Below are 21069 nucleotides of genomic sequence, written 5' to 3' on the forward strand. Positions count from 1 at the left end.
GTTGAAGTGAACATGCGTGAGGGTCGACCATTTGGCCAGACATTCTGTGAACCATTAAAGTTTGGTCTAAGTGTGTTCGCCTGAGCACTAATAGACTGCCCAACAACAATTCTCTTGCCTTTGTGGCTGTGTGTGGTGAAGAGATGTGGGCGTGTTATTTGGATATACCGTATTTATCGGCGTATAACACGCACCTTCACTTTAGGGGGGACGTTTCAGAAAAAATAAATTAAATAAAGAACTGTGAAGCAAAATAAGGGTCAGTGCCCATCAATGCAGCCTAATCAGTGCCCATCTGCAGCCTCACCATTGCCATAAATGCAGCCTGATCGATGCCCATCTGCAGCCTCAGAGGGGATGGGGGGGGGAGCGGGATGAGCGCCAACAGATTACATACAGGAGAATCTCCTATTTACACAGCAGCCTCTTTAATACAATGTCCCGCCTCCTATGATAGACAGAGGAGTCGTCCAATGGCAGCCCAGGAGACAGGACTTCCTATTACAGATGCCACCGAGTAAACCGGAGATTCTCCTGTATGTAATTTGACAGCACTCATTCCCCCCAATCCCCGTCCCCTCCGAGGCAGCGCTGATAAATACAATATATATCTTTAGTGGCCCTGGGGTCCACTAAAGATATATATCCAAATTACCAGGGGGGCCACATTAAACTGGAACGGGGGCCACAATTGGCCCCCGGGCTGGACTTTGGACATGCCTGCCATAGCTAGAGTGAGTCACCCATGCCTGGTTGGTCGGAAACCGATGGCCTGACTCTTGAAAGGATCAGTATAGAGGGAGCTTGGACAGGGTGATAAAGAGCCCTATTAAAAGGGCAGGACATCTAGAACAAATTGGGGGTACAATAGGATTTAGTGGTGGGGGGGGGGGTGACTCGCTCAGTTTGCGGCAGCATCTAGCTTTGACCCAGCAACACTACAAACAGAATTTTTTATCCTCCCTCCAGATGGTCATCAACATAGCATTGAGTCTCATTTTACTTAGCGTTGTAAAAGGAAACATTTATTTTTGCTGAAATGACTGTTTACAGGGTATAGAGACATAATAGCTAACTCATTCCTTTTTAAAATGATTAAAATATATAAAAATCAATCATATAATGTACCTACAGTTTCAGTTTCGTTTATGCATCTAGTTTCATGCTTCTGTGAAGTACAGAGACACAGAGCCAAAAGAGGGCAGTGATGGTTTGTAAAACGAAACTGATTGGTTCTGAGGGGTTTTAGACACACAGTAATCACACCTCCTTGATTAGTGCCACAGAGAGAAAGCTCCCATGACTTGTTTCATCAGGAAACAGGCTGTTCAGAGAAGGATTACAGCAACATCAGAGCAAAAACGAACAATGAGGACATAAAAACAGGACTGCAGTAAGGTAAAGGAAGATATTTAGCTTAAAAAAATTGTTTTCCTTTAGTGACCCTTTAAGGTCCAGGCATCCAAAACCTCAGCTGTTATGAGCACATCATAGTAACATAGCTGCCATGGAAGTCAGCTAAACAGTGTTTTTTTTATAGCATGTAAACAACCATTTCCAAAATTCCCTTTGGGAGTAATAAAATATTCTGTATCTGTAACAGTCAAAAAATCCAACGTGTTTCGGCCATCAGCCCTCAATCATGGCTAACAAATAAGTGACACAAAACAGCTTCAATAGCCACAGAATCCTGAAGTATGGGAGAACTTGCAGTAAAAGATGAGAAGAGTGGTGATCTTTCCAAAATTGTATTTCCTGCCCAAAGCCTCATACACACGATTGGACTTCCATCAGACAAATCCGTGGATTTTTGTCCGAAGGGCGTTTTCCGTGAACTTGTACTGCATACAGACAGCAGAACATTTTCAGCCAACATTCACCAAACCACGTGGTTTTTCAGTTCTTTACCGTCACCCTTTGGGCAACTTCTGCTATTGTCTGATGTTTAGCATTGGTTCGAAGAATGCATATTTGTACTTTGGATTTTAGAGTGGGACGGATTTGTGTACAAACGATCGGATAATCCGACGGAACACATTTGTTGTCGGACAATTTGAGAGCATGCACAGCCAACATGTGTTGTCGGAAATTCCAACAACAATCGTCTGATGGAGCATACAGACGGTCGTTTTATTCGACAAAACACGTCCGCCGGAGAATTGTTGTCTGAATATTCGATCGTGTGTACAGGACTTAAGATGCCACCAAGAACCTGTATATATCAAGTGGTGTTACCAACCTTTTGTCATTGGGGAAAAAAAATCAAAAGGCATCCTTTTAATGTAGCAGAGATCAGAGAGTCGATCACAATCAACAGTCATTGGTAATGTATCAATGGGAAAAACAAAGCCAATAAGGGCTCCCTGCGAACCCTTTCTTTATAAAAGGACTATGACCATTAGGCCAGACCAGGCTGAAAATCTGCAAGGTGACAAAATCTTCACCAAATACATTTTTTGCCATAGTACTTTTTGCTGCCTTTAAGAACAATTAAAGTCTACCCCCCCACACAGCGTCAGCAAGTTCTTTCCCAAATGTGTGGTGTCATAGAGATATCAGGAAAACTGAAATGTTTCTTTCTTGGCCATTGTAGCACACAAACCCACCCCAAGTAGGAATATGTATCTAAAACACTCCAGCTGGGATAGGGTTTACATTTATAGTCACACAATCCTGGGGGTTGAAAGGAGGTAGTCAAACCACATGTGTGCTGCAATGCAAAAATCAAGAAAGGAAAATATAAAAAGTATTTGTAATCAATTTTGCCATTCTCCTTTACACAATTATTACTGAGTGTTCATCTGCTGCCACCCTATACATGAGCAATCAGCGCCTGAACTTTTTTAAAGAACCCGCATTTCTGTAGTGTTGATCTTCTGGTTCCCCACTGTGTGCAATGGTTCATTCCATAATCCCCTATAGGACACAGGAATTTTTTGTTTCTCAAGAAATTTCAGTTGGCAATTCCTTTTCAATAGAGCTGCGTGCAATACCAGGGCAGGTAAGCCTTCACAGGCAAATTCAGTACTGTGAGTTTGTTGGTAACAAGGTTGCTTAATGCCACGTACACACGATCATTTTTTCAGCATGAACGAAAACGTTTTTTTTTCCAGCATGTCTAAAAAAAAAAAAAAACGAAGTTTTCCCAACTTCATCATTAAAAATGATGTTGCCTACACACCATCGTTTTTAAAAATGCTCTAGCAAATCGCAATGACGTACAACACGTACGACGGCACTATAAAGGGGAAGTTCCATTCGCCTTTGGGCTGCTTTAGCTGATTTCATGTTAGTAAAAGACGATTCGCGCTTTTCTGTCTGTTACAGCGTGATGAATGTGCTTACTCCATTACGAACGGTAGTTTTACCAGAACGAGTGCTCCCGTCTCATAACTTGCTTCTGAACATGCGCAGGTTTTTAACGTCGTTTTAGCCGACACACGATCATTTTTTACAACCTGAAAAACAATATAGTTTAAAACGACGTAACAAAACAAAAAAAAATGTCGTTTTTCAGAACATGAAAAACGATGTGCAGCCCACACACAATCATTTTAAATGACGTTTTTTAAAAACAACGTTATTTTCATGCTGAAAAATGATCGTGTGTATGCGGCATTAGTGTCAGGTTTGCGGAATTGAGAAGACTGACAGATTACTCTCTCTGGTAAAATGAAAACACTGTGCCCCTTGTAATCTTGGTGGTTATGTACACATTATAAAACATGATAGGTCAATATCATGCTCAATGAATAGAAACATTCAAAACACCACCAGTATTATTAAATGTGTGATTTGATCAGTAAAGAATATTTTATTGTAAAAAAATCAAATTGCAACTAAACCTCCATTTATTGTGACAAACAGTTATTTCTAAAGGAAAGGACCTTTGGAATCATTGAATTTCTGAATAATTGATCAATTATCGGTTTCTGTATAGTCAACAAAAAGGTGTTAGGTTGTAACATGTGTGACTATCGTTTGGCCAAGTTAGAGGTCTGTAATTCTGCTCTTGCCCCTTTAGTTGCATGCGTCTGCGTCTCCTAAGCTTTCAGTGTCAACTCCAATACGTAGTTCCTCCAAAACCACATCTTGACAGGAAGCTAAATGGTGTGTTTATATTTTTTTTTTTTTTTACTTTTTTTTTTTTTTTTTTTTTTTTTTAACAGACCCTTTGCCCTATAACTTACACTTGAGCATCTCTGATGGCATACCTGAAATATATTCACATTTTGCAGCTAACATATATCCTCCTTTAGTTGCCTCTAACGAAAGCTTTATTTTTTTGGGCTGCACTGTATGCAGATTATGTTAGAGGGCATCCTAGTACAAATTGAGGGCCCAAAGTTGTGAATTACATAGAGCTCCATTCTGTTTTAATGTTTTGTACAACCGTGTGTAGCCACAGCTAGGCATGCCTGCAGCATTGTAAGTTTATGTACAGTTACTAATGGATTAACTATACAGTTTATATACATTTATATTTCTGTATACAGATCATACACAAAGCCATAGAGGACTACGTTTCTCAATGTTGCCTTGTTCTCCATGTCTCTTCGATTTTGTGCAGCCAAGTACACACATAATTTTTTATTAAGCCGCTTATTTAAATGTCTGGTTTTTATTAATGAAACACTCAGCGCAGAATTCCTCTTCATTGTGTGTGGTCTCATCTACAGCTGCAGAAATTACATTATTTCATACACCAACTGCAAGTATTTAGCTCCTGTTTCTTGCTGAACATGAAACACGTTTAGGCCCTGCCTTTGGAGTGCTGCTATAAGATGTGTGTACAAAGGTCTTTTGTTGGCCCAAAAGCAACAAGTAACAAATCCAGGGGCACTTTGGACTGCACACAATACTCAAAGCACCAAACATTTGGTAGTCTTGATGCTTGCCTTGGCTGCTTCTATAAAAGATCTTGGTTCTTCAATGTTGCAGAAAAAGCCCAACGTAATCTTTAACATGGCTCTGCTTGATGCTTTTCCATCAGAGATTTAATCCATGTTGTGCCATTGATAAGTTTTGTAGTGGCAATGATATATTCTGTTCCACCATCCTCCAACTGAGACAGAAATCTAAGGGCAGCAATTTCTGCAAATGTCACTCCACCAAGGAAAAAAATGAGCATCACCTTGTTCTCACCCTGCTGACCTGCAGTAAAAGAGAGACAGGTAATTATACAAAAGATTAAAAAAAAAAAAAAAAAAAAAAAAAAAAAATTATATACAATATAATAAATAATATGTATACAAGGTTAAATATTTTACATACGTTTCTTCATCAGACCGGGAGGCAGTGACTGGCGCTCTTCAAACTGGGGCCCAGGAAGGAGTTTTAGGACCTCCTCAATGCTTCTCCAACCAGGTCGGACCAGTATTTGTGCCAGACGCACACTGAGAGGAGCATAGCCACTGTACACATAGGAGATGTCATTTGGATTCTGTATGTAAAAAAAATAACTGGGCTTAGAATCGTTTTTCATACAAGTCATATGGTAATAAACAGAGAAAGCAAATGATAAACAGTGTAGCGTGTCTTCTACAGTCAAAACTAAAGCCATAGATGGAGCTGGCTTTAGAGGCAGATTTGTTTAAAATGACCAAAAAGAAAATAAGGTTACAAATTTGGAGTTATTGCCCTTAGAAACCAGATCTTGTTTAAAGTATACCTGTCATAATAAAAGTATGGAGGCTGCCATACCTGACCCACCTTTTGAAAATACTACTGTAGTTGTTCAGCTGCTATGACAAGCCACTCACTTTAATACTTTCAGAGTTACCAACCTGAAACAAGCTTGCAGATCTGTAAAGTCACAGAGAGGATAGAGACTGGCCACCTTTCCTGCTGCATTATTCTTGCCACCGCTTGTCCCAGGCAAGTGCTCAGAGCCAAGACAAGCAGCCACTATAAAATGGCCGTCATCTTCCCAACCACGTTGTTGGACAGCTGTGGGAAAGAATGAGGTGCCCAGTCCGACCTCATAGCTAGGCTTAGGAAGCACCTAGCAACAGGGGACAAAGTATTACATGTACTTTGTTCCACGAGAAGCAAAACTGAAAAAACAATCTTTTATTATGTTCCAATCTGCAGATTTGTTCCAGGTTAGACAATAAGCATTTTCAAGAAAAAAAAAAAGAAAAGAAGAAGAAGAAGAAGAAGAAGAAGAAGTCAGCCGCCACAGCTTTCCTTTAAGCTTACCATGAAATGAAAGCTGAAATCAATTGCTACTGACAAAACCATCACTTTTGCTAATTTTGTCTATTTTTAAAAGTATAAACAGATACATCAATGGATGTAAAAAAAAGTACTATTAACATCAAATCAGCGAAATACTTATTTTGTTTGGGGACTATGGGCTTTATACTTTGCACATTACATTGTGCCTTATTCAAAACTGTACCATGTGCCCCAGCTCACCTGCTCATTGACATCATCCATCCAAAGTCGTAGGGTCTTCCTGATAGTTGGATAATTATTCCTGCTACTAGTCTGGGATTTTAAAAGCCCTGCCTTTTCCAGATTGTGTAAAGTCAAAATGTGTTGATATCCATAAGTCTGCATGAAGAAAAATAAAAATAAATTTCATACATTGAAAAAGACTGACAAAGAAAAAGGGGAATAGATTGATTAAAGCTGAACTGAATCCTCCGCTATCTCAGGCCGCGTACACACGATCAGTCCATCCGATGAGAACGGACCGATGGACCGTTTTCATCGGTTAACCGATGAAGCTGACTGATGGTCAGTCGCGCCTACACACCATCGGTTAAAAAAACGATCGTGTCAGAACGCGGTGACGTAAAACACAACAACGTGCTGAAAAAAACGAAGTTCAATGCTTCCAAGCATGCGTCGACTTGATTCTGAGAATGCGTGGATTTTTAACCGATGCTCGTGCCTACTAACGATCGCTTTTGTCCCATCGGTTAGGAATCCATCGGTTAATTTTAAAACAAGTTGCCTTTTTTTTAACCGATGTTTAAATAACCAATGGCGCCCACACACGATCGGTTTTGACCAATGAAAACGGTCCATCAGACCATTCTCATCGGTTTAACCGATCGTGTGTACGCAGCATTAGTGTTTACATAGATCTGTGGCTACTATGGTGCCGACACATGACCGGCTATAATTTCAAATAACAGAAAATATGTGCTAGACAGTGCTTGCAGGACAAAACAATGTGCAAAAACATTAACATAAACTGTTTATATTAAACTTAAATAGTGAGTGCTCCAAAAATAGTGTTATATCTGTATTCAGGATTAAAAGACAACAAGACCAGTGACAACTTGATGTTATGGGATATTAAAATAAGATATTCACAGGTACAAGACCACAATCACATGATTGGATTCCGCCTTTAGTGAAGTTTAAACAATTTGTCCAAATGAACCATTACCCTTCGGTAAGAGAGGCAGCAGCCGTTTGCACTGTAAAAACTGAATGTAGCCTCAGTAATATATAGTATACAGTGCTAAATTCCTGCCCTGGTCTCAGAACAAAACAGAGTCATTTCATTCACAGGGAGCTTTGTGTTCTATGAATGAATAAAAATCTTTCTTTGATTGGCTGACGCGGAGAGGTGGGCAGATGACATCACTATCTCCACCTCAGCCAATTGGCTTTGAAAGCTTTGTATTCATTCATAAAATACCATGCTTCTTGTGAATGGCTAAGCAGCACTCAGTCCGATTTGATTTTGTTCTGGAAGCAGGATGGTAAGTTCCCATCCCACTGCCAGAATATAGCGCTGTATACCGTATGCGGCTGAGGCTACATATAGTTTATACGGTGCACACAGCTGCTGCATCTATTAGTGAAGGTAATACTTTGATTGGACCAGCCTGGTCCAAACAAATCATTTAAACATCTGTAAAAGCTGGAGATTATTTTGGCCTTACTTACATTATTATTTTTTCATGCTAGAAAAAGCATCGTCATGTCTTGGAAGAGTTCTACTCCTCCTTTGGTAGAGTCCTGGAAGGCTTTGGTGAATAAGACCCTACCCTTTTACAAAGCCAGATATTTGAACAGGGGGCGCTTCTTAAATTTGATAAGGTCTGGGGGACCTCTCACTGCAACAGACTAGTTTAAATCCTTTTTAAATGTTATCCTTTTTGCCACATGAGGTTTTCCCTATGTACCCCATTGCCTCTGACAGGGCAGGTGAATGGTCTTTCTGAAATATATGAGGGGTCTCGTACCTTATATCTTCTGGAGAGTATGGGTGGGCTGTCTCACATGGAGCCCTATATTTTGGTTGATTATGGGGGGGGGGGGGGGGGGGGGGGGCGGGTTGTGTCTCTGCTGAGGAGGTGATGTGGGTCCAGTTGGCAAGCTTAACGACAATGTTCATGTAAAAGTCTTAATGTAATGCACTTCTTTTTGTATAATACTTGTTTTGTTTTACTTTTTTTTGGGATGGCTTACCGTATTGTAGTGGCCGGTCCTTAATGTTTGAGTGTATACTATAAAAGTGTTTGAAAATCATAAAAAATTAATTTTTCAAAAAAAAAAAAAAACCTGGAAGGATTAGCTTTAAATGCAATATTAAAAGTACACTGGAAAGGCTTAAAAAAAAAAAAAAAAAAAAAAAAAAAAAAATGGCGTTTTAAATGCATTGCAGTGCAAGTTCTCCCACTTAAAAAAGATGAGAGGGCCCAAATCCAGACAGACAATCACATTGTCTGATTTGGAAAGAATTTATTTGCAAATTATGGTGGAAAATAAGCATTTGGTCACCTACAAACAAGCACGTTTTCTGGCTCTCACAGACCTATATCTTCTTCAAGAGGCTCCTCTGTCCTCCACTCATTACCTGTATTAATGGCAACTGTTTGAAATTATTATCAGTATGAAAGACACCTGTCCAAAACCTCAAACAGTCACACTCAAAACTCCATTATGTTGAAGACCAAAGAGCCGTCGAAGGACACCAGAAACAAATTTGTAGACCTGCACCAGGCTGGGAAGACTGAATCTGCAATAGGCAAGCAGCTTGGTGTGAAGAAATCAACTGTGGGAGCAATAATTAGAAAATGGAAGACATACAAGACCACCGATAATCTCCCTCGATCTGGGGCTCCATGCAAGATCTCACCCCATGGGGTCGAAATGATCACAAGAACGGTGAGCAAAAATCCCAGAACCACACGGGGGGAACTAGTCAATGACCTGCAGAGAGCTGGGACCAACGTAACAAAGGCTACCATCAGTAACACACTACGCCACCAAGGACTCAGATCCTGCAGTGCCAGACGTGTCCCCCTGCTTAAGCCAGTACATGTCCGGGCCCGTCTGAGGTTTGCTAGAGAGCATTTGGATGATCCAGAAGAGGATTGGGAAAATGTCATATGGTCAGATGAAACCAAAGTAGAACTGTTTGGTAGAAACACAACTCGTCGTGTTTGGAGGAGAGCGAATGCCACCAAGGAACACCATACCTACTGTGAAGCATGGGGGTGGCAACATCATGCTTTGGGGCCGTTTCTCTGCAAAGGGAACAGGACGACTGATCCGTGCACATGAAAGAATAAATGGGGCCATGTATCGTAAGATTTTGAGTGCAAACCTCCTCCCATCAGCAAGGGCATTGAAGATGAAACGTGGCTGGGTCTTTCAGCATGACAATGATCCCAAACACACCGCCCGGGCAACGAAGGAGTGGCTTCGTAAGAAGCATTTCAAGGTCCTGGAGTGGCCTAGCCAGTCTCCAGATCTCAACCCCATAGAAAACCTTTGGAGGGAGTTGAAAGTCCGTGTTGCCCAGCGACAGCCCCAAAAACATCACTGCTCTAGAGGAGATCTGCATGGAGGAATGGGCCAACATACCAGCAACAGTGTGTGACAACCTTGTGAAGACTTACAGAAAACCTTTGACCTCTGTCATTGCCAAAGGATATATATAACAAAGTATTGAGATGGACTTTTGATATTGACCAAATACTTATTTTCCACCATAATTTGCAAAAAAAAAAAATCTTTCCAAATCAGACAGACAATGTAATTGTCTGGATTAGTTTTCACATTTGGTCTCTCATAGTTGAGGTATACTTATGATGACAATTACAGGCCTCTCATCTTTTTAAGTGGGAGAACTTGCACAATTGGTGGCTGAGATTATATATATCTATATATTTTTTTTTTCTTATTTACATTTATGGTTTTACTGTGAGGTCGATGTTTTTTTATTTTACCATTACCTGTTGGACTTGTCCTGGTTTATGTTATTTTCTAAAATAAAATACTGATTATACAAAAAAAAAAAAAAAAAAAAAAAAAAAAAGGAGGGGGGGGGGGGGGGGGGGGGGGGGGGCGATTCTTAAAAACCTGTGTATACCAGCTCATAAAGACTGGCACTGCTTTTGATACTTTTAAATTATATTCCCCATCAGGCATTTCACATACAAAAACAATCCGTGAAACTCACCTGCAGAATCTCCTTCTTGTAGAAGTCCAGCACTTTCTGCTTGAGCCCAGTGTTGCACACAGACTGAAGGCAGATTAGTCGTAAGACTTCTATCAGGGGGTCTCTCTTTGCAATGCGATCTTCTATGTGGGGATTTACCTGGTCCAAAAAGAAAAAAAAAAAAAAAAGAAAAAAAAAAATCAGTAATTAATAACAGGATTTTCTTTTTACCTGGAGGAGATTTATCTGGACACCTTTTGAAGGAAGGGCAGAACACAGATGGCTACAAAAACCAGAAGCACAGTTGATAATGGCACTATTGAATTCCTACAGAATATTCCTCCAAGTTATTGAAATATTTGCCCTTATTGGTCACGGAGTGCGCAGACTGTGGCAACATGGGAATAAAATGGGATAACTAGTTTGTGCTGCACTAAACACCCTATCTGGTTTCTATAAAGAGAACTACAGACAGACATGGAATTATAATAATAACTTAATTCTAATAGTACATTATATAGAATCAGCAGTTTACACAGCGCTTTACAATTTAAAGGAAGTACAGTTGCAAAGCAATTGAAGGCAAGAGGAAAAAGGAGGACCTTACTCCTGAGAGTTTGCAATCAAAAAAGGGGGCCACCAAGTGATTCAAAAGGTAATAACTGTTGGGGGACGAGTTTGATGGAGAAAGTAACATTTCAGTTGTTAGGTATAATCAGGGCAGGCTTTCCTTAAGAAATACATTTTCAGAATCACCTGAAAAAAAGGCACACAGAGTAGAGGACACCCAGACAGATTGGGGTAGGGCATTCCACAGAATGGTAGAGGCAAGCATGTGGGAGGAGATGAAAAGGGAGACAAAAAGCAGATCGAGAGAACCTAAGAAGACTTTTTTTTTAAAGATATATTTTAGTTATTTTCTTGAAATGTACAAAAATAGTACAAGAGAAGAAAAAGAAATACAAAGCATCAAATGTCTTTAACTTACATCAACCACAGACGTTACAGATACAATGAGTACCACTGTGCAAGAATAGGAACAGGCCCATGATGTGGATTAGAATACACACAGGCCAGGATTCAGATAGCAGTTACGATGGCGTATCTCCGGATACGCCGTCGTAACTCTGAGGCCCCATACACACGATAGAATTTATCCGCGAATACGGTCCAGCGGACCGTTTCCGCGGATAAATCCTCTCGAGGATTTCGGCGGATTTTCATGCGATGGAGTGTACACACCATCGCATTGAAATCCGCGCCGAAATCCTCTGGCGATGACGTGTCGCGCCGTCGCCGCGATTATGACGCGGCGACGTGCGCGACGCTGTCATATAAGGAATTCCACGCATGCGTCTAATCATTGCGACGCATGCGGGGGATCCCTTCGGACGGATGGATCCGGTGAGTCTATACAGACCAGCGGATCCATCCGTTGGGATGGACTCCAGCAGATGGATATGTTCTGCATGTCAGCCAATATTCGATCTGCTGGAATCCATCCCAGGGGAGATATATCCGCGGAAACAGATCCGCTGGCGTGTACACACCATAGGATCTATCCGCTGAAACCCATTTGCTGGGATTTATCTGCGGATGGATTCTATGGTGTGTACGGGGCCTGAGTTGCAGGGTCGTATCTATGCGACTGATTCATAGAATCAGTTACGCATAGATTTCCCTAAGATCCGACCGGCGTAAGTGTCTTACACCGTCGTATCTTAGGCTGCATATTTACGCTGGCCGCTAGGTGGCGATTCCGTAGATTTACGCAAGGAATATGCAAATTAGGTAGATACGCCAATTCAGAAACGTACGTCCGCCCGGCGCATTTTTTTACGTCGTTTACGTTAGGCTTTTTCCGGTGTAAAGTTATCCCTGCTATATGAGGCGTATCCGATGTTAAGTATGGACGTCGTTCCCGCGCTGAATTTTGAAAATTTTACGTCGTTTTGCGAATAGGGCTGCAAGTAAGTTACGTTCACATCTAAAGCATTGACGATTTGCGGCATAATTTCGAGCATGCGCACTGGGATTCTTTCACGAACGGCGCATTCGCCGTTCGTAAAAAAACGTCAAATATGTGGGGTCACAATTAATTTATATAAAACACGCCCACATCATCCACATTTGAATTAGGCGGGCTTACGCCGGACCACATACGATACGGCGCTGTAACTTAGGGCGCAAGTTCTTTATGAATACGGAACTTGCGCCCTAAGTTATGGCGGCGTAACGTATCAGAGATACGTTACACAAGCCGATAGATACACCATTGTATCTGAATCCAGGCCAGAGATTCTAATATCCTGGGTCTAGAGAGGTCAACGTGAGTGGACTAGCAATCCATTTACCCCACATTTTATCAAAAAGAAGATAGTTTCGGCAATTTAAAAATAGAACTAACCTTGTCCGTGTCAAAACCCGACATAAATTCTTGCTCCACTGTTAATTTATCAAAAAAATCCTCTGAAGCTAAAAAGAAAGAAAAAAAACAAACAAACACACACTAGGTTAAAATAGCATTCTTGAGATTGGTAACAAAGCATAATAAAAATATGCCCATCCTATTACCTTAGAAACAGAAGTGCTCACATGAATGCTTCTCTGTAATAATGAATAAAAAATATATTTTTGTAAGTACCTGAATTGGACTTGGTATCAGCCCTTTGGAATACCTTGTAGAGCAGCACTCAGGTCATGAACTTATCAGATGAGGCATTAGAATTAAAATGTGGCAATAAGGTAAAGCTGACAGGAGTAGACAGCAAAGTGAGCAGAGGGAAAATTGTGTCAGTCTGCTGCTGCTCCTTTACTTTACTATTAGTAGGGTACTTTCACATGTGTATTCCTTAAATGTACCAGAAAAAAAAAAAAAAAAAAAAATTAGTGCACTCTGCTCTGTGCCAGGGCTGTGGTAATCTCAGTCTGTCTGGGAGTTCAATGTTAACAATTTCAATGACAATTATACAAAAGGATGGGGGATGACTCTGCCTGCAGGAGTTTAAAATCTACAGGAAATGAGGAGAGTAGTGATAAATGAGAAGTATTAAGCTGTCAAACAAAGCAGTCATGTCTAGAAATTGAGGGACTGCTAAAAACTGCTTGTTGTCCTGGGTTTAGGATGAGAGGTTTGTGGAGATTAGTATGCAGCCCATTTAGTCCCATCGACCCTTTTTAGAGCTGTCCCTGTGCAATCGTGGAAGGAATTGGAAGATTTATGCCTCACTCAACTGGTAGAAGTCCAGAATAGGCTTTGTGTTCAACAAGAGGTGCCATCGCATTTCAGGTGCCAAACATCAAGCTGGAGCAGCAAATTTAGACAGTCCTCAGCGACTATTTGTTTCACTGATCCCTAGGCCTAGCATTTTACAGACTTTTACCCTCAGGCAGCTCAGCCTTGGTGAAGTAGGATCCCTGTAGTCCTCAAAATCGGCACATCCTGCTGAAAACAAATTAAGCCTAGTCTGGACATAACGATAGGTAGGGAGACCGCCGCTCCAGGTGAGCACAGGCAGATAATCAATGTCCACTCAGGAATCACATGGGTGCTGGCAATGCATAGAATTAAGCAGGTGGGAGAATGGATGGACAGCCGCACTCCAAAAAGTCTTGTTGAAAAAAGACGTGCTCTTTATTGTAAAAAGGAAAAAATGCACAGCACACAACAGCATACAGTGGGATAGACAGCTGACGCGTTTCGCATTAACAACTAATGCTTAGTCATAGCTGACTAGCTATGACTAAGCATTAGTTGTTAATGCGAAACGCGTCAGCTGTCTATCCCACTGTATGCTGTTGTGTGCTGTGCATTTTTTCCTTTTTACAATAAAGAGCACGTCTTTTTTCAACAAGACTTTTTGGAGTGCGGCTGTCCATCCATTCTCCCACCTGCTCTAGTCTGGACATAAACTAATGAAGTGGCACCTTTATATTACAGTTTCTCTTCACATACTCAATCTTCTCAGACATTGCCCATCTGACATCAAAAACCAACACTTCTTCACGTAAAGGTGAGTGTACATAAAGGATATTCAGTACCATCATATGCTCACATACAGAATAGCTCAAACTGACAAGAGTCCATAATGAGTGACGAGAATGCAATATATGGAGAATTATACTGTAGCTCCTTAATCCAAGATCTGGGACCAACCCAGATGGTGTACATAGAAACGAACAAAGCAGTACAGAGTGCAGGATTTTGTAAAACCGGTATCCAGCTCAGTGCAAAAAAAGGTAGATGGCATATACAATGCCAAAGACCACACACACACAGACTACTCAGATCAGTGAACCTCCATTCAATGGCGCCAGACCCACCAGAAAAGATGACAGCCGGTGGCTTCAACAGACGTACTTAATGGGTAAAGTAGTTATTCCTGCGCTACAGTGGAAACTATGTGTGCAGAGGGTAAAGGTGCGGCAACTACTGTATGGGCCAACCACTACCCACAGTGAGACATGGAATGGTGTTGCGCTCCAATAGCATAGAATGGTGTAATTGGTAAAATGTATAAAATAACCAAAATAGTATAATTGATAAATGAATGTGCAAATATGCAAATAGACTGACTGAAAGATAAAAATCGCTATAAAATGATAAGGTGCATCCGAAGGTGTGCTCAATGAATGTGCAAACAGTGCAGATAGGTGACTCAGGTGCATAAATAAAATCACAACATAAAGATAATAGTATATGCACTCGCAGAGGAAATCGCAGGATGGTGTTATTCTCCAATCAACATGAATGACTGAACATAACTGATATACACCAATGATGGATGATGCAACTGCGACTCGGTCCAAGAGGTAACGCAATTTAATCAAAAGAAATTGCAAAGTGCGAGTGAAGTGCTGGGTGCTAAATTACATCAGCAGGTGGCAAGGTGACTTGTTGGTGAATCTTCGGTGTATGGTGACACCCGAAGGTGTGCTAGAAAATTACCTTACGGCTGCAAGGTAAGCGGCATTCAATAAAACCAATGGAATCACTCGGGGGTAGAGGGGATAACTCCTATCCGTCCTTCCAGTGGTGTGGCACCTAGGGGGTTAAGGCTTCCTTCCAGGCTGGTTGGTCAGCAAGGTAAGACTGCTCCAAAGCGTGTCACCAGACAGGGCAGAGAAAACACAGAGGAAGCGGTCTATTAACCCCCTAGGTGCCACACCACTGGAAGGACGGATAGGAGTTATCCCCTCTACCCCCCAAGTGATTCCATTGGTTTTATTGAATGCTGCCTACCTTGCAGCCGTAAGGTAATTTGCTAGCTCACTTTCGGGTGTGGATTTATTCATCCATTATTGTTGTATATCAGTTATGTCCAGTCATTCATTTTGATTGGAGCATAACACCAGCCTGCGATTTCCTCTGCGACTGCAAATATTATTATCTTTACGTTGTGATTTTATTTATGCTCACCTGAGTCACCTTATCTGCACTGTTTGCACATTCATTCAGTACACCTTCGGATGCACCTTATCTTAGCATTTATAGCGATTTTTATCTTTCAGTCAATTTGTATACTTGCACATTCAGTCATCAATTATACCAGGGATATGCAATTAGTGGACCTCCAGCTGTTGCAGAACTACAATTCCCATGAGGCATAGCAAGACTCTGACAGCCACAAGCAAGACACCCAGAGGCAGAGGCATGATGGGACTTGTAGTTTTGCAAAAGCTGGAGGTCCGTTAATTGCATATGCCTGAATTATACTATTTGTTATTTATACATTTTACCAATTACACCATTCTATGCTAGCGCAACACCATCTCTTGATTTTTTCCAGACGTACTTCTGCTTGGTCTGAGAGGTGCATGAACGCAGCATCACAGCAGTGGGTAGGCAACAACATGTTTCAGGGGCCTCACCACACCAAGGCCTGACAAAGGGGGGCAGGACCCTGAGACATGTGGCCACCCACCCACTCCTGTGTGGTGCTTGGTCTGAAAGGCGCATGAAGTATGCCCATATATGCTACCAGCTGCCCTCTTTTTCCTCGGGGGGGGGGGGGCTTGGGGGTGCAGCGCCATTGCATAGAGGCTCACTGATCTGAGTAGTCTGCGTGTGTGGTCTTTGGTATTGTATATACACCATCTCCCTTCTGCACTCTGAGCTAGATACAGGCATCTTTGACGTAATTGTTCTGTGTTTTAATAACGAAATTGCGATAATCAGTTTTACAAACTCCTGTGCCCCTGCTGCTTTGTTCTTTACCATCAGACATCATATTAAGTTATATACAGGACCCCAACAGACAAGGCAGCAGAAATGCTAATGTTGGTGCTTGGGAGGACAAGGGAGATTACATGGAAGAGATGTAGAGTCGGTATCATTGGTATGAAGAAGGCTAAGGCTTCATGTACATGGGACATTTTTACAACCTCTCCTGAAAGATTTAACTTGACAGATAGTAAACCACGTTTAAAACGTCAGTTTTGCCGCGTTTACATACCGCGTTTAGCGATGGTTAGCCGTGTTTTTTTTCTTTAAATAGGCAAAAATGAAAAAATGCCTGTAAACAAAATGCGACTTGATGCGTTTATAAGGGTTTGGCACTTGAAATGCCTCTAAAGTCAGCTTCTGAACCCATTTTTTTTGCGTTAAAAAAAAAACCCCTCTAAACTCAACTTGCCTAGAAGGACCCTGTGTACATGTACTGATAAGATAACACAGGAGAGTTCAGGAGCAGTTGAAAAATGGCCAACTGCTAAATGTCCATTTAGCAGCAGCAGTGTACATGAGGCCTAACCAAGAAAAAACAAAAAGGTAACAGATATAGAAATTCTTCAAAATAATATGCGCTTGCTGATACTGTATGAAACAATGAGACATCTTACTCGTTATATCCTTAATGAGTTCAGCAATGGATGTATGGTTGGCCAAGGACGCCCTTTCAGCCTGCATATGAGGCAGCTGGGACACAAACTGTTTGATCTCCCCCACAGTTTTAGCATTGTGTCTCCCCTAAAGTAGATAAAAAAAAAAAAAAAAAAAAAAAAAATGAAAAATCTGACATGTTACAGCAAACAAATTAATGCTTTACAAGTATGATTAAAGGAATAATATAATGCCCCTAAAATATTAGCAGCAATGCCAGCTTTGATTCTGTCCCTCCCCCCAAATTACTTAAAAAACTGGGGGTATCGCTTCCATGTCTCTTTCCAGATGTACAGTGACACACTTGTACAATACAATAAGGCCAACAGGAAAAAAAAATCTGTTTTAACTGTTCAATTTGTATAAATCTAAAATGGTGGATAAACTGATAAATTATTATAGCAACAATTTAATTGTTCAGCCCTTTAGTTCCGAATCAGTCCGTGGCGAACTGTCAGGACAGGACAGCACAGCGAAGAATTCAGTAATAACGTAACATCCTTGGATCCATGGATAATAGAAAATGCATGCTGACCATTAAAACAATGCAACGTAACAAACACCAGAGTAAAGCTTCTAGTACTGGCAAGATTTGTTAAGAATGTCCTATTTTTATAAATGGAGCTTTTACTGAAAGCATTAAACGTATCCAGCAGTAGCTACTGTCAGTACCTGTTGTCAATGGCTTAATTGTGAATTTTTCATATAGCCTGCTGCTTATGCCCTCAATTTAGGCTTTTATTATGTTCTCGTCAACAGCAAGTTTTTTTTTATTTTTATTATTATTAAAAAAAAGGAAGGATTGACGTAGTTCACATTTTGTCATCTCCCATTTATGTACCTCTCTAATACCAGAACAGTTCTCAGACGGCAGATAAGTTGTAACAGTACTAATCTGTAAAGCTAGCTATGGCAACAAAGGGTGGTTGCAGGCACAATAAGACTTCATTCAGACATTTATGCCAATTGCCTTGTTGGCTTAACAAAAGGCTCTATACTGACAAAGATTACATATCACACTACCAGCTGACATTGGTTACACAATATTCGGTCACATACCGAAAGGTGGGGGTAACAAATGGAGGCACTATTTGACATGTAGAACAATTTAAATCACCCAATAACAGTTTACAAGGGAGGATGCATGTACTGGTGTGACAAAATAAGCACATACAGAACCCTGTGACACATTGACCCAATATTTTTTTGCTATGTGCAATTTTATAATCAGATCCATATCACATGGCAAACTATATCACCAAGTACAATGAAAGGGATAATGCACTGCTTTAGCACTTAAACACAAGATTTACAGATAGCAGTGGGACTGCAAGGATTCGGTGTGACCACACTGGGCAAGTCCTGGCACGAGGGTGATAATGACTCTAAGGTGTTAAATCTCCAATTTTGGCAGGGCAGCAAATCTCATTATCACTTTCTATTGACGTCTTTTGTTCAGTTTCAGTATTTAAGATGGACCGATTTAGATTATGCTATGAAATTAACCTTTTGTCAAAAGACAGGGACCATTCAGCTTCTGCAGGTTATCAGCTGTTGTCTTAGGCCTGTAACCTGTCCTAATTCCATAGAACGAGACAGCAGGGTTTATAGTCACACCTCATTAAATAGTTATGGACAAAACGTGTACAGCAGCTTTATGGAAGCCATCAGCCGTTTCACTTCCATAGGATGCATCAAGGTGAAATAAACACAAGGGTTTACAAACCCTTTAAAATTGAAAGTGATTGTAAAGGATTTTTTTTAAAGAACAAATGTCTTACTTACCTGCTCTGTGCAATAGTTTTGCACAAAGCAGCCCCAATCCTCCTCTTTGGGGTCCCCCACTGGCACTCTTTAACCACTTCCAGACCTGCGCACGACGATGTACGTCCATTTTTTAAAGATTGATATCTCGGTAACGGCAGCAGCTGCTGCCACAACCGAGGTATCAATCTTTAGTGTGCGCGGTCTGGTAAACGATAACGGCGGTCTCCGCGGCGGATTCGCCGCGAGATTGCCGTTATCGGTGGCGGGAGAGGGCCCCTCCCCCTCCCGCCGCAGTCGGTAGCGGCGGAGGCGATCGGGACCATTCGGCAGCTGAGCGGGGACGAGACTGAAGGAAAAATCTCCTTCGCCCGTCCCCATAGCTCTGCTGGGCGGAAGTGACGTCAAAACGTCAGTCCCGCCCAGCCTCTTAAAGAGACAATTTTTTTTTTTTGTCATTTGAAAAAATGACATTTCCAATTTTTTATTTTTTTTTGCATTTAAGCCCAAATGAGATCTGAGGTCTTTTTGACCACAGATCTCATATTTAAAGCGGTAGTTCACCCACAATCCCATGATTTTACCATCGAGACAGGCATTGTAGCGCGAGCTACAGTATGCCTGTCCCGATTTTTTTAACCCCGTACTCACCTTGTAGTCGTCCATCGTAGATTCCGGCTCCCGCGGGGAATGGGCGTGCCTATGGAGAGGGAGGATGATTGACGGCCGGCCCTGGCACGTCACTCTCCCCGAAGACAGCCGGAGTAGGTCTCGGCTCTTCACGGCGCCTGCGCACAGGCTATGCGCACGCGTCGTGAAGACCAAGCCTATTTCGGCTATTTCCGGAGAAGCGTGACGCGCCAGAGCCGGCCGTCAATCATCCTCCGTCTCCAGAGGCACGCCCATTCCCCGGTATCTTCGATGGACGACTACAAGGTGAGTACGGGGGTAAAAAATTCGGGACAGGCATACTGTAGCTCGCGCTACAATGCCTGATTTTAAGGTAAAATACATTTTTTTTTTTTTTTTTCCCGTCGATAGGGTGAACCCCCGCTTTAAGAGGACCTGTCATGCTTCTTTCTATTACAAGGGATGTTTACATTCCTTGTAATAGGAATAAAAGTGATCAATTTTTTTTTATTTATTTTTTTTCAGTGTAAAAAGTAATAAAATAAAAATAAATAAGAAAACCCCAAAAAAAATTTTTTAAATCGCCCCGTCCCGACGAGCTCGCGCACAGAAGCGAATGCATACGCGAGTAGCGCCCGCATATGAAAACGGTGTTCAAATCACACAAGTGAGGTATCGCCGCGATCGTTAGAGCGAGAGCAATAATTCTAGCCATAGAGCTACTCTGTAGCAAAAAAAATGCAACCTCTAGAATTTTTTAAACATCGCCTATCAAGATTTTTAAGGGTAAAAGTTTGACGCCATGCCACGAGCGGGCACAATTTTTAAGCGTGACATGTTGGGTATCATTTTACTCGGCGTAACATTATCTTTCACAATATATAAAAAAATTGGGCCAAATTTATTGTTGTCTTATTTTTTAATTCAAAAAAGTGAATTTAAAAAAAAAAAAAAAAAAAAAAGTGCGCTTGTAAGACCGCTGCGCAAATACGGTGTGACAAAAAAGTATTGCAATGACCACTATTTTATTCTCTAGGGTGTTATATATAATTTTTTTTTTTTTTTATATATATATATATATATATATATATATATATATATATATATATATATATATATATATATATATATATATATATATATATATATAATGTTTGGGGGTTTTAAATAATTTTCTAGCAGAAAAAAAACTGTTTTAGTCTTGCAAACACCAAATCTGAAAAACACCTAAGGTCTGGAAGTGGTTAATGCATAGAAAACTAAGGCAACCACCACATTTAAAGGAGAAGTACAGCCGAAGCGTGTTTGGCTGTACTTCCCCTGTGGATCACAGGAGTGCACTTTTTCTTCATGCCGTTTTCACCAGACCGTGGGCTAAAGC

The 21069-nt window shown here is 41.2% G+C and overlaps 1 protein-coding gene across 1 annotated transcript in view; it reads right to left on the reverse strand.

The window, feature by feature from the left end:
- Positions 1 to 3782: 3782 nt before the first annotated feature.
- Positions 3783 to 21069, reverse strand: part of VPS33A (VPS33A core subunit of CORVET and HOPS complexes) — a 35263-nt gene continuing 17976 nt past the window's right edge. The window contains exons 8-13 of the mRNA XM_040347184.1: positions 17255 to 17381; positions 12822 to 12889; positions 10436 to 10573; positions 6421 to 6558; positions 5275 to 5443; positions 3783 to 5154 (exon numbers count right to left, since the gene is read on the reverse strand). Coding sequence (XP_040203118.1) covers positions 4961 to 5154; positions 5275 to 5443; positions 6421 to 6558; positions 10436 to 10573; positions 12822 to 12889; positions 17255 to 17381 — 834 coding nt within the window. The 3' untranslated portion in view covers positions 3783 to 4960. The remainder of the gene's footprint in view (positions 5155 to 5274; positions 5444 to 6420; positions 6559 to 10435; positions 10574 to 12821; positions 12890 to 17254; positions 17382 to 21069) is intronic.

The sequence above is a fragment of the Rana temporaria genome, chromosome 1 (assembly GCF_905171775.1).
Source record: "Rana temporaria chromosome 1, aRanTem1.1, whole genome shotgun sequence".
Lineage (NCBI taxonomy): Eukaryota > Metazoa > Chordata > Amphibia > Anura > Ranidae > Rana > Rana temporaria.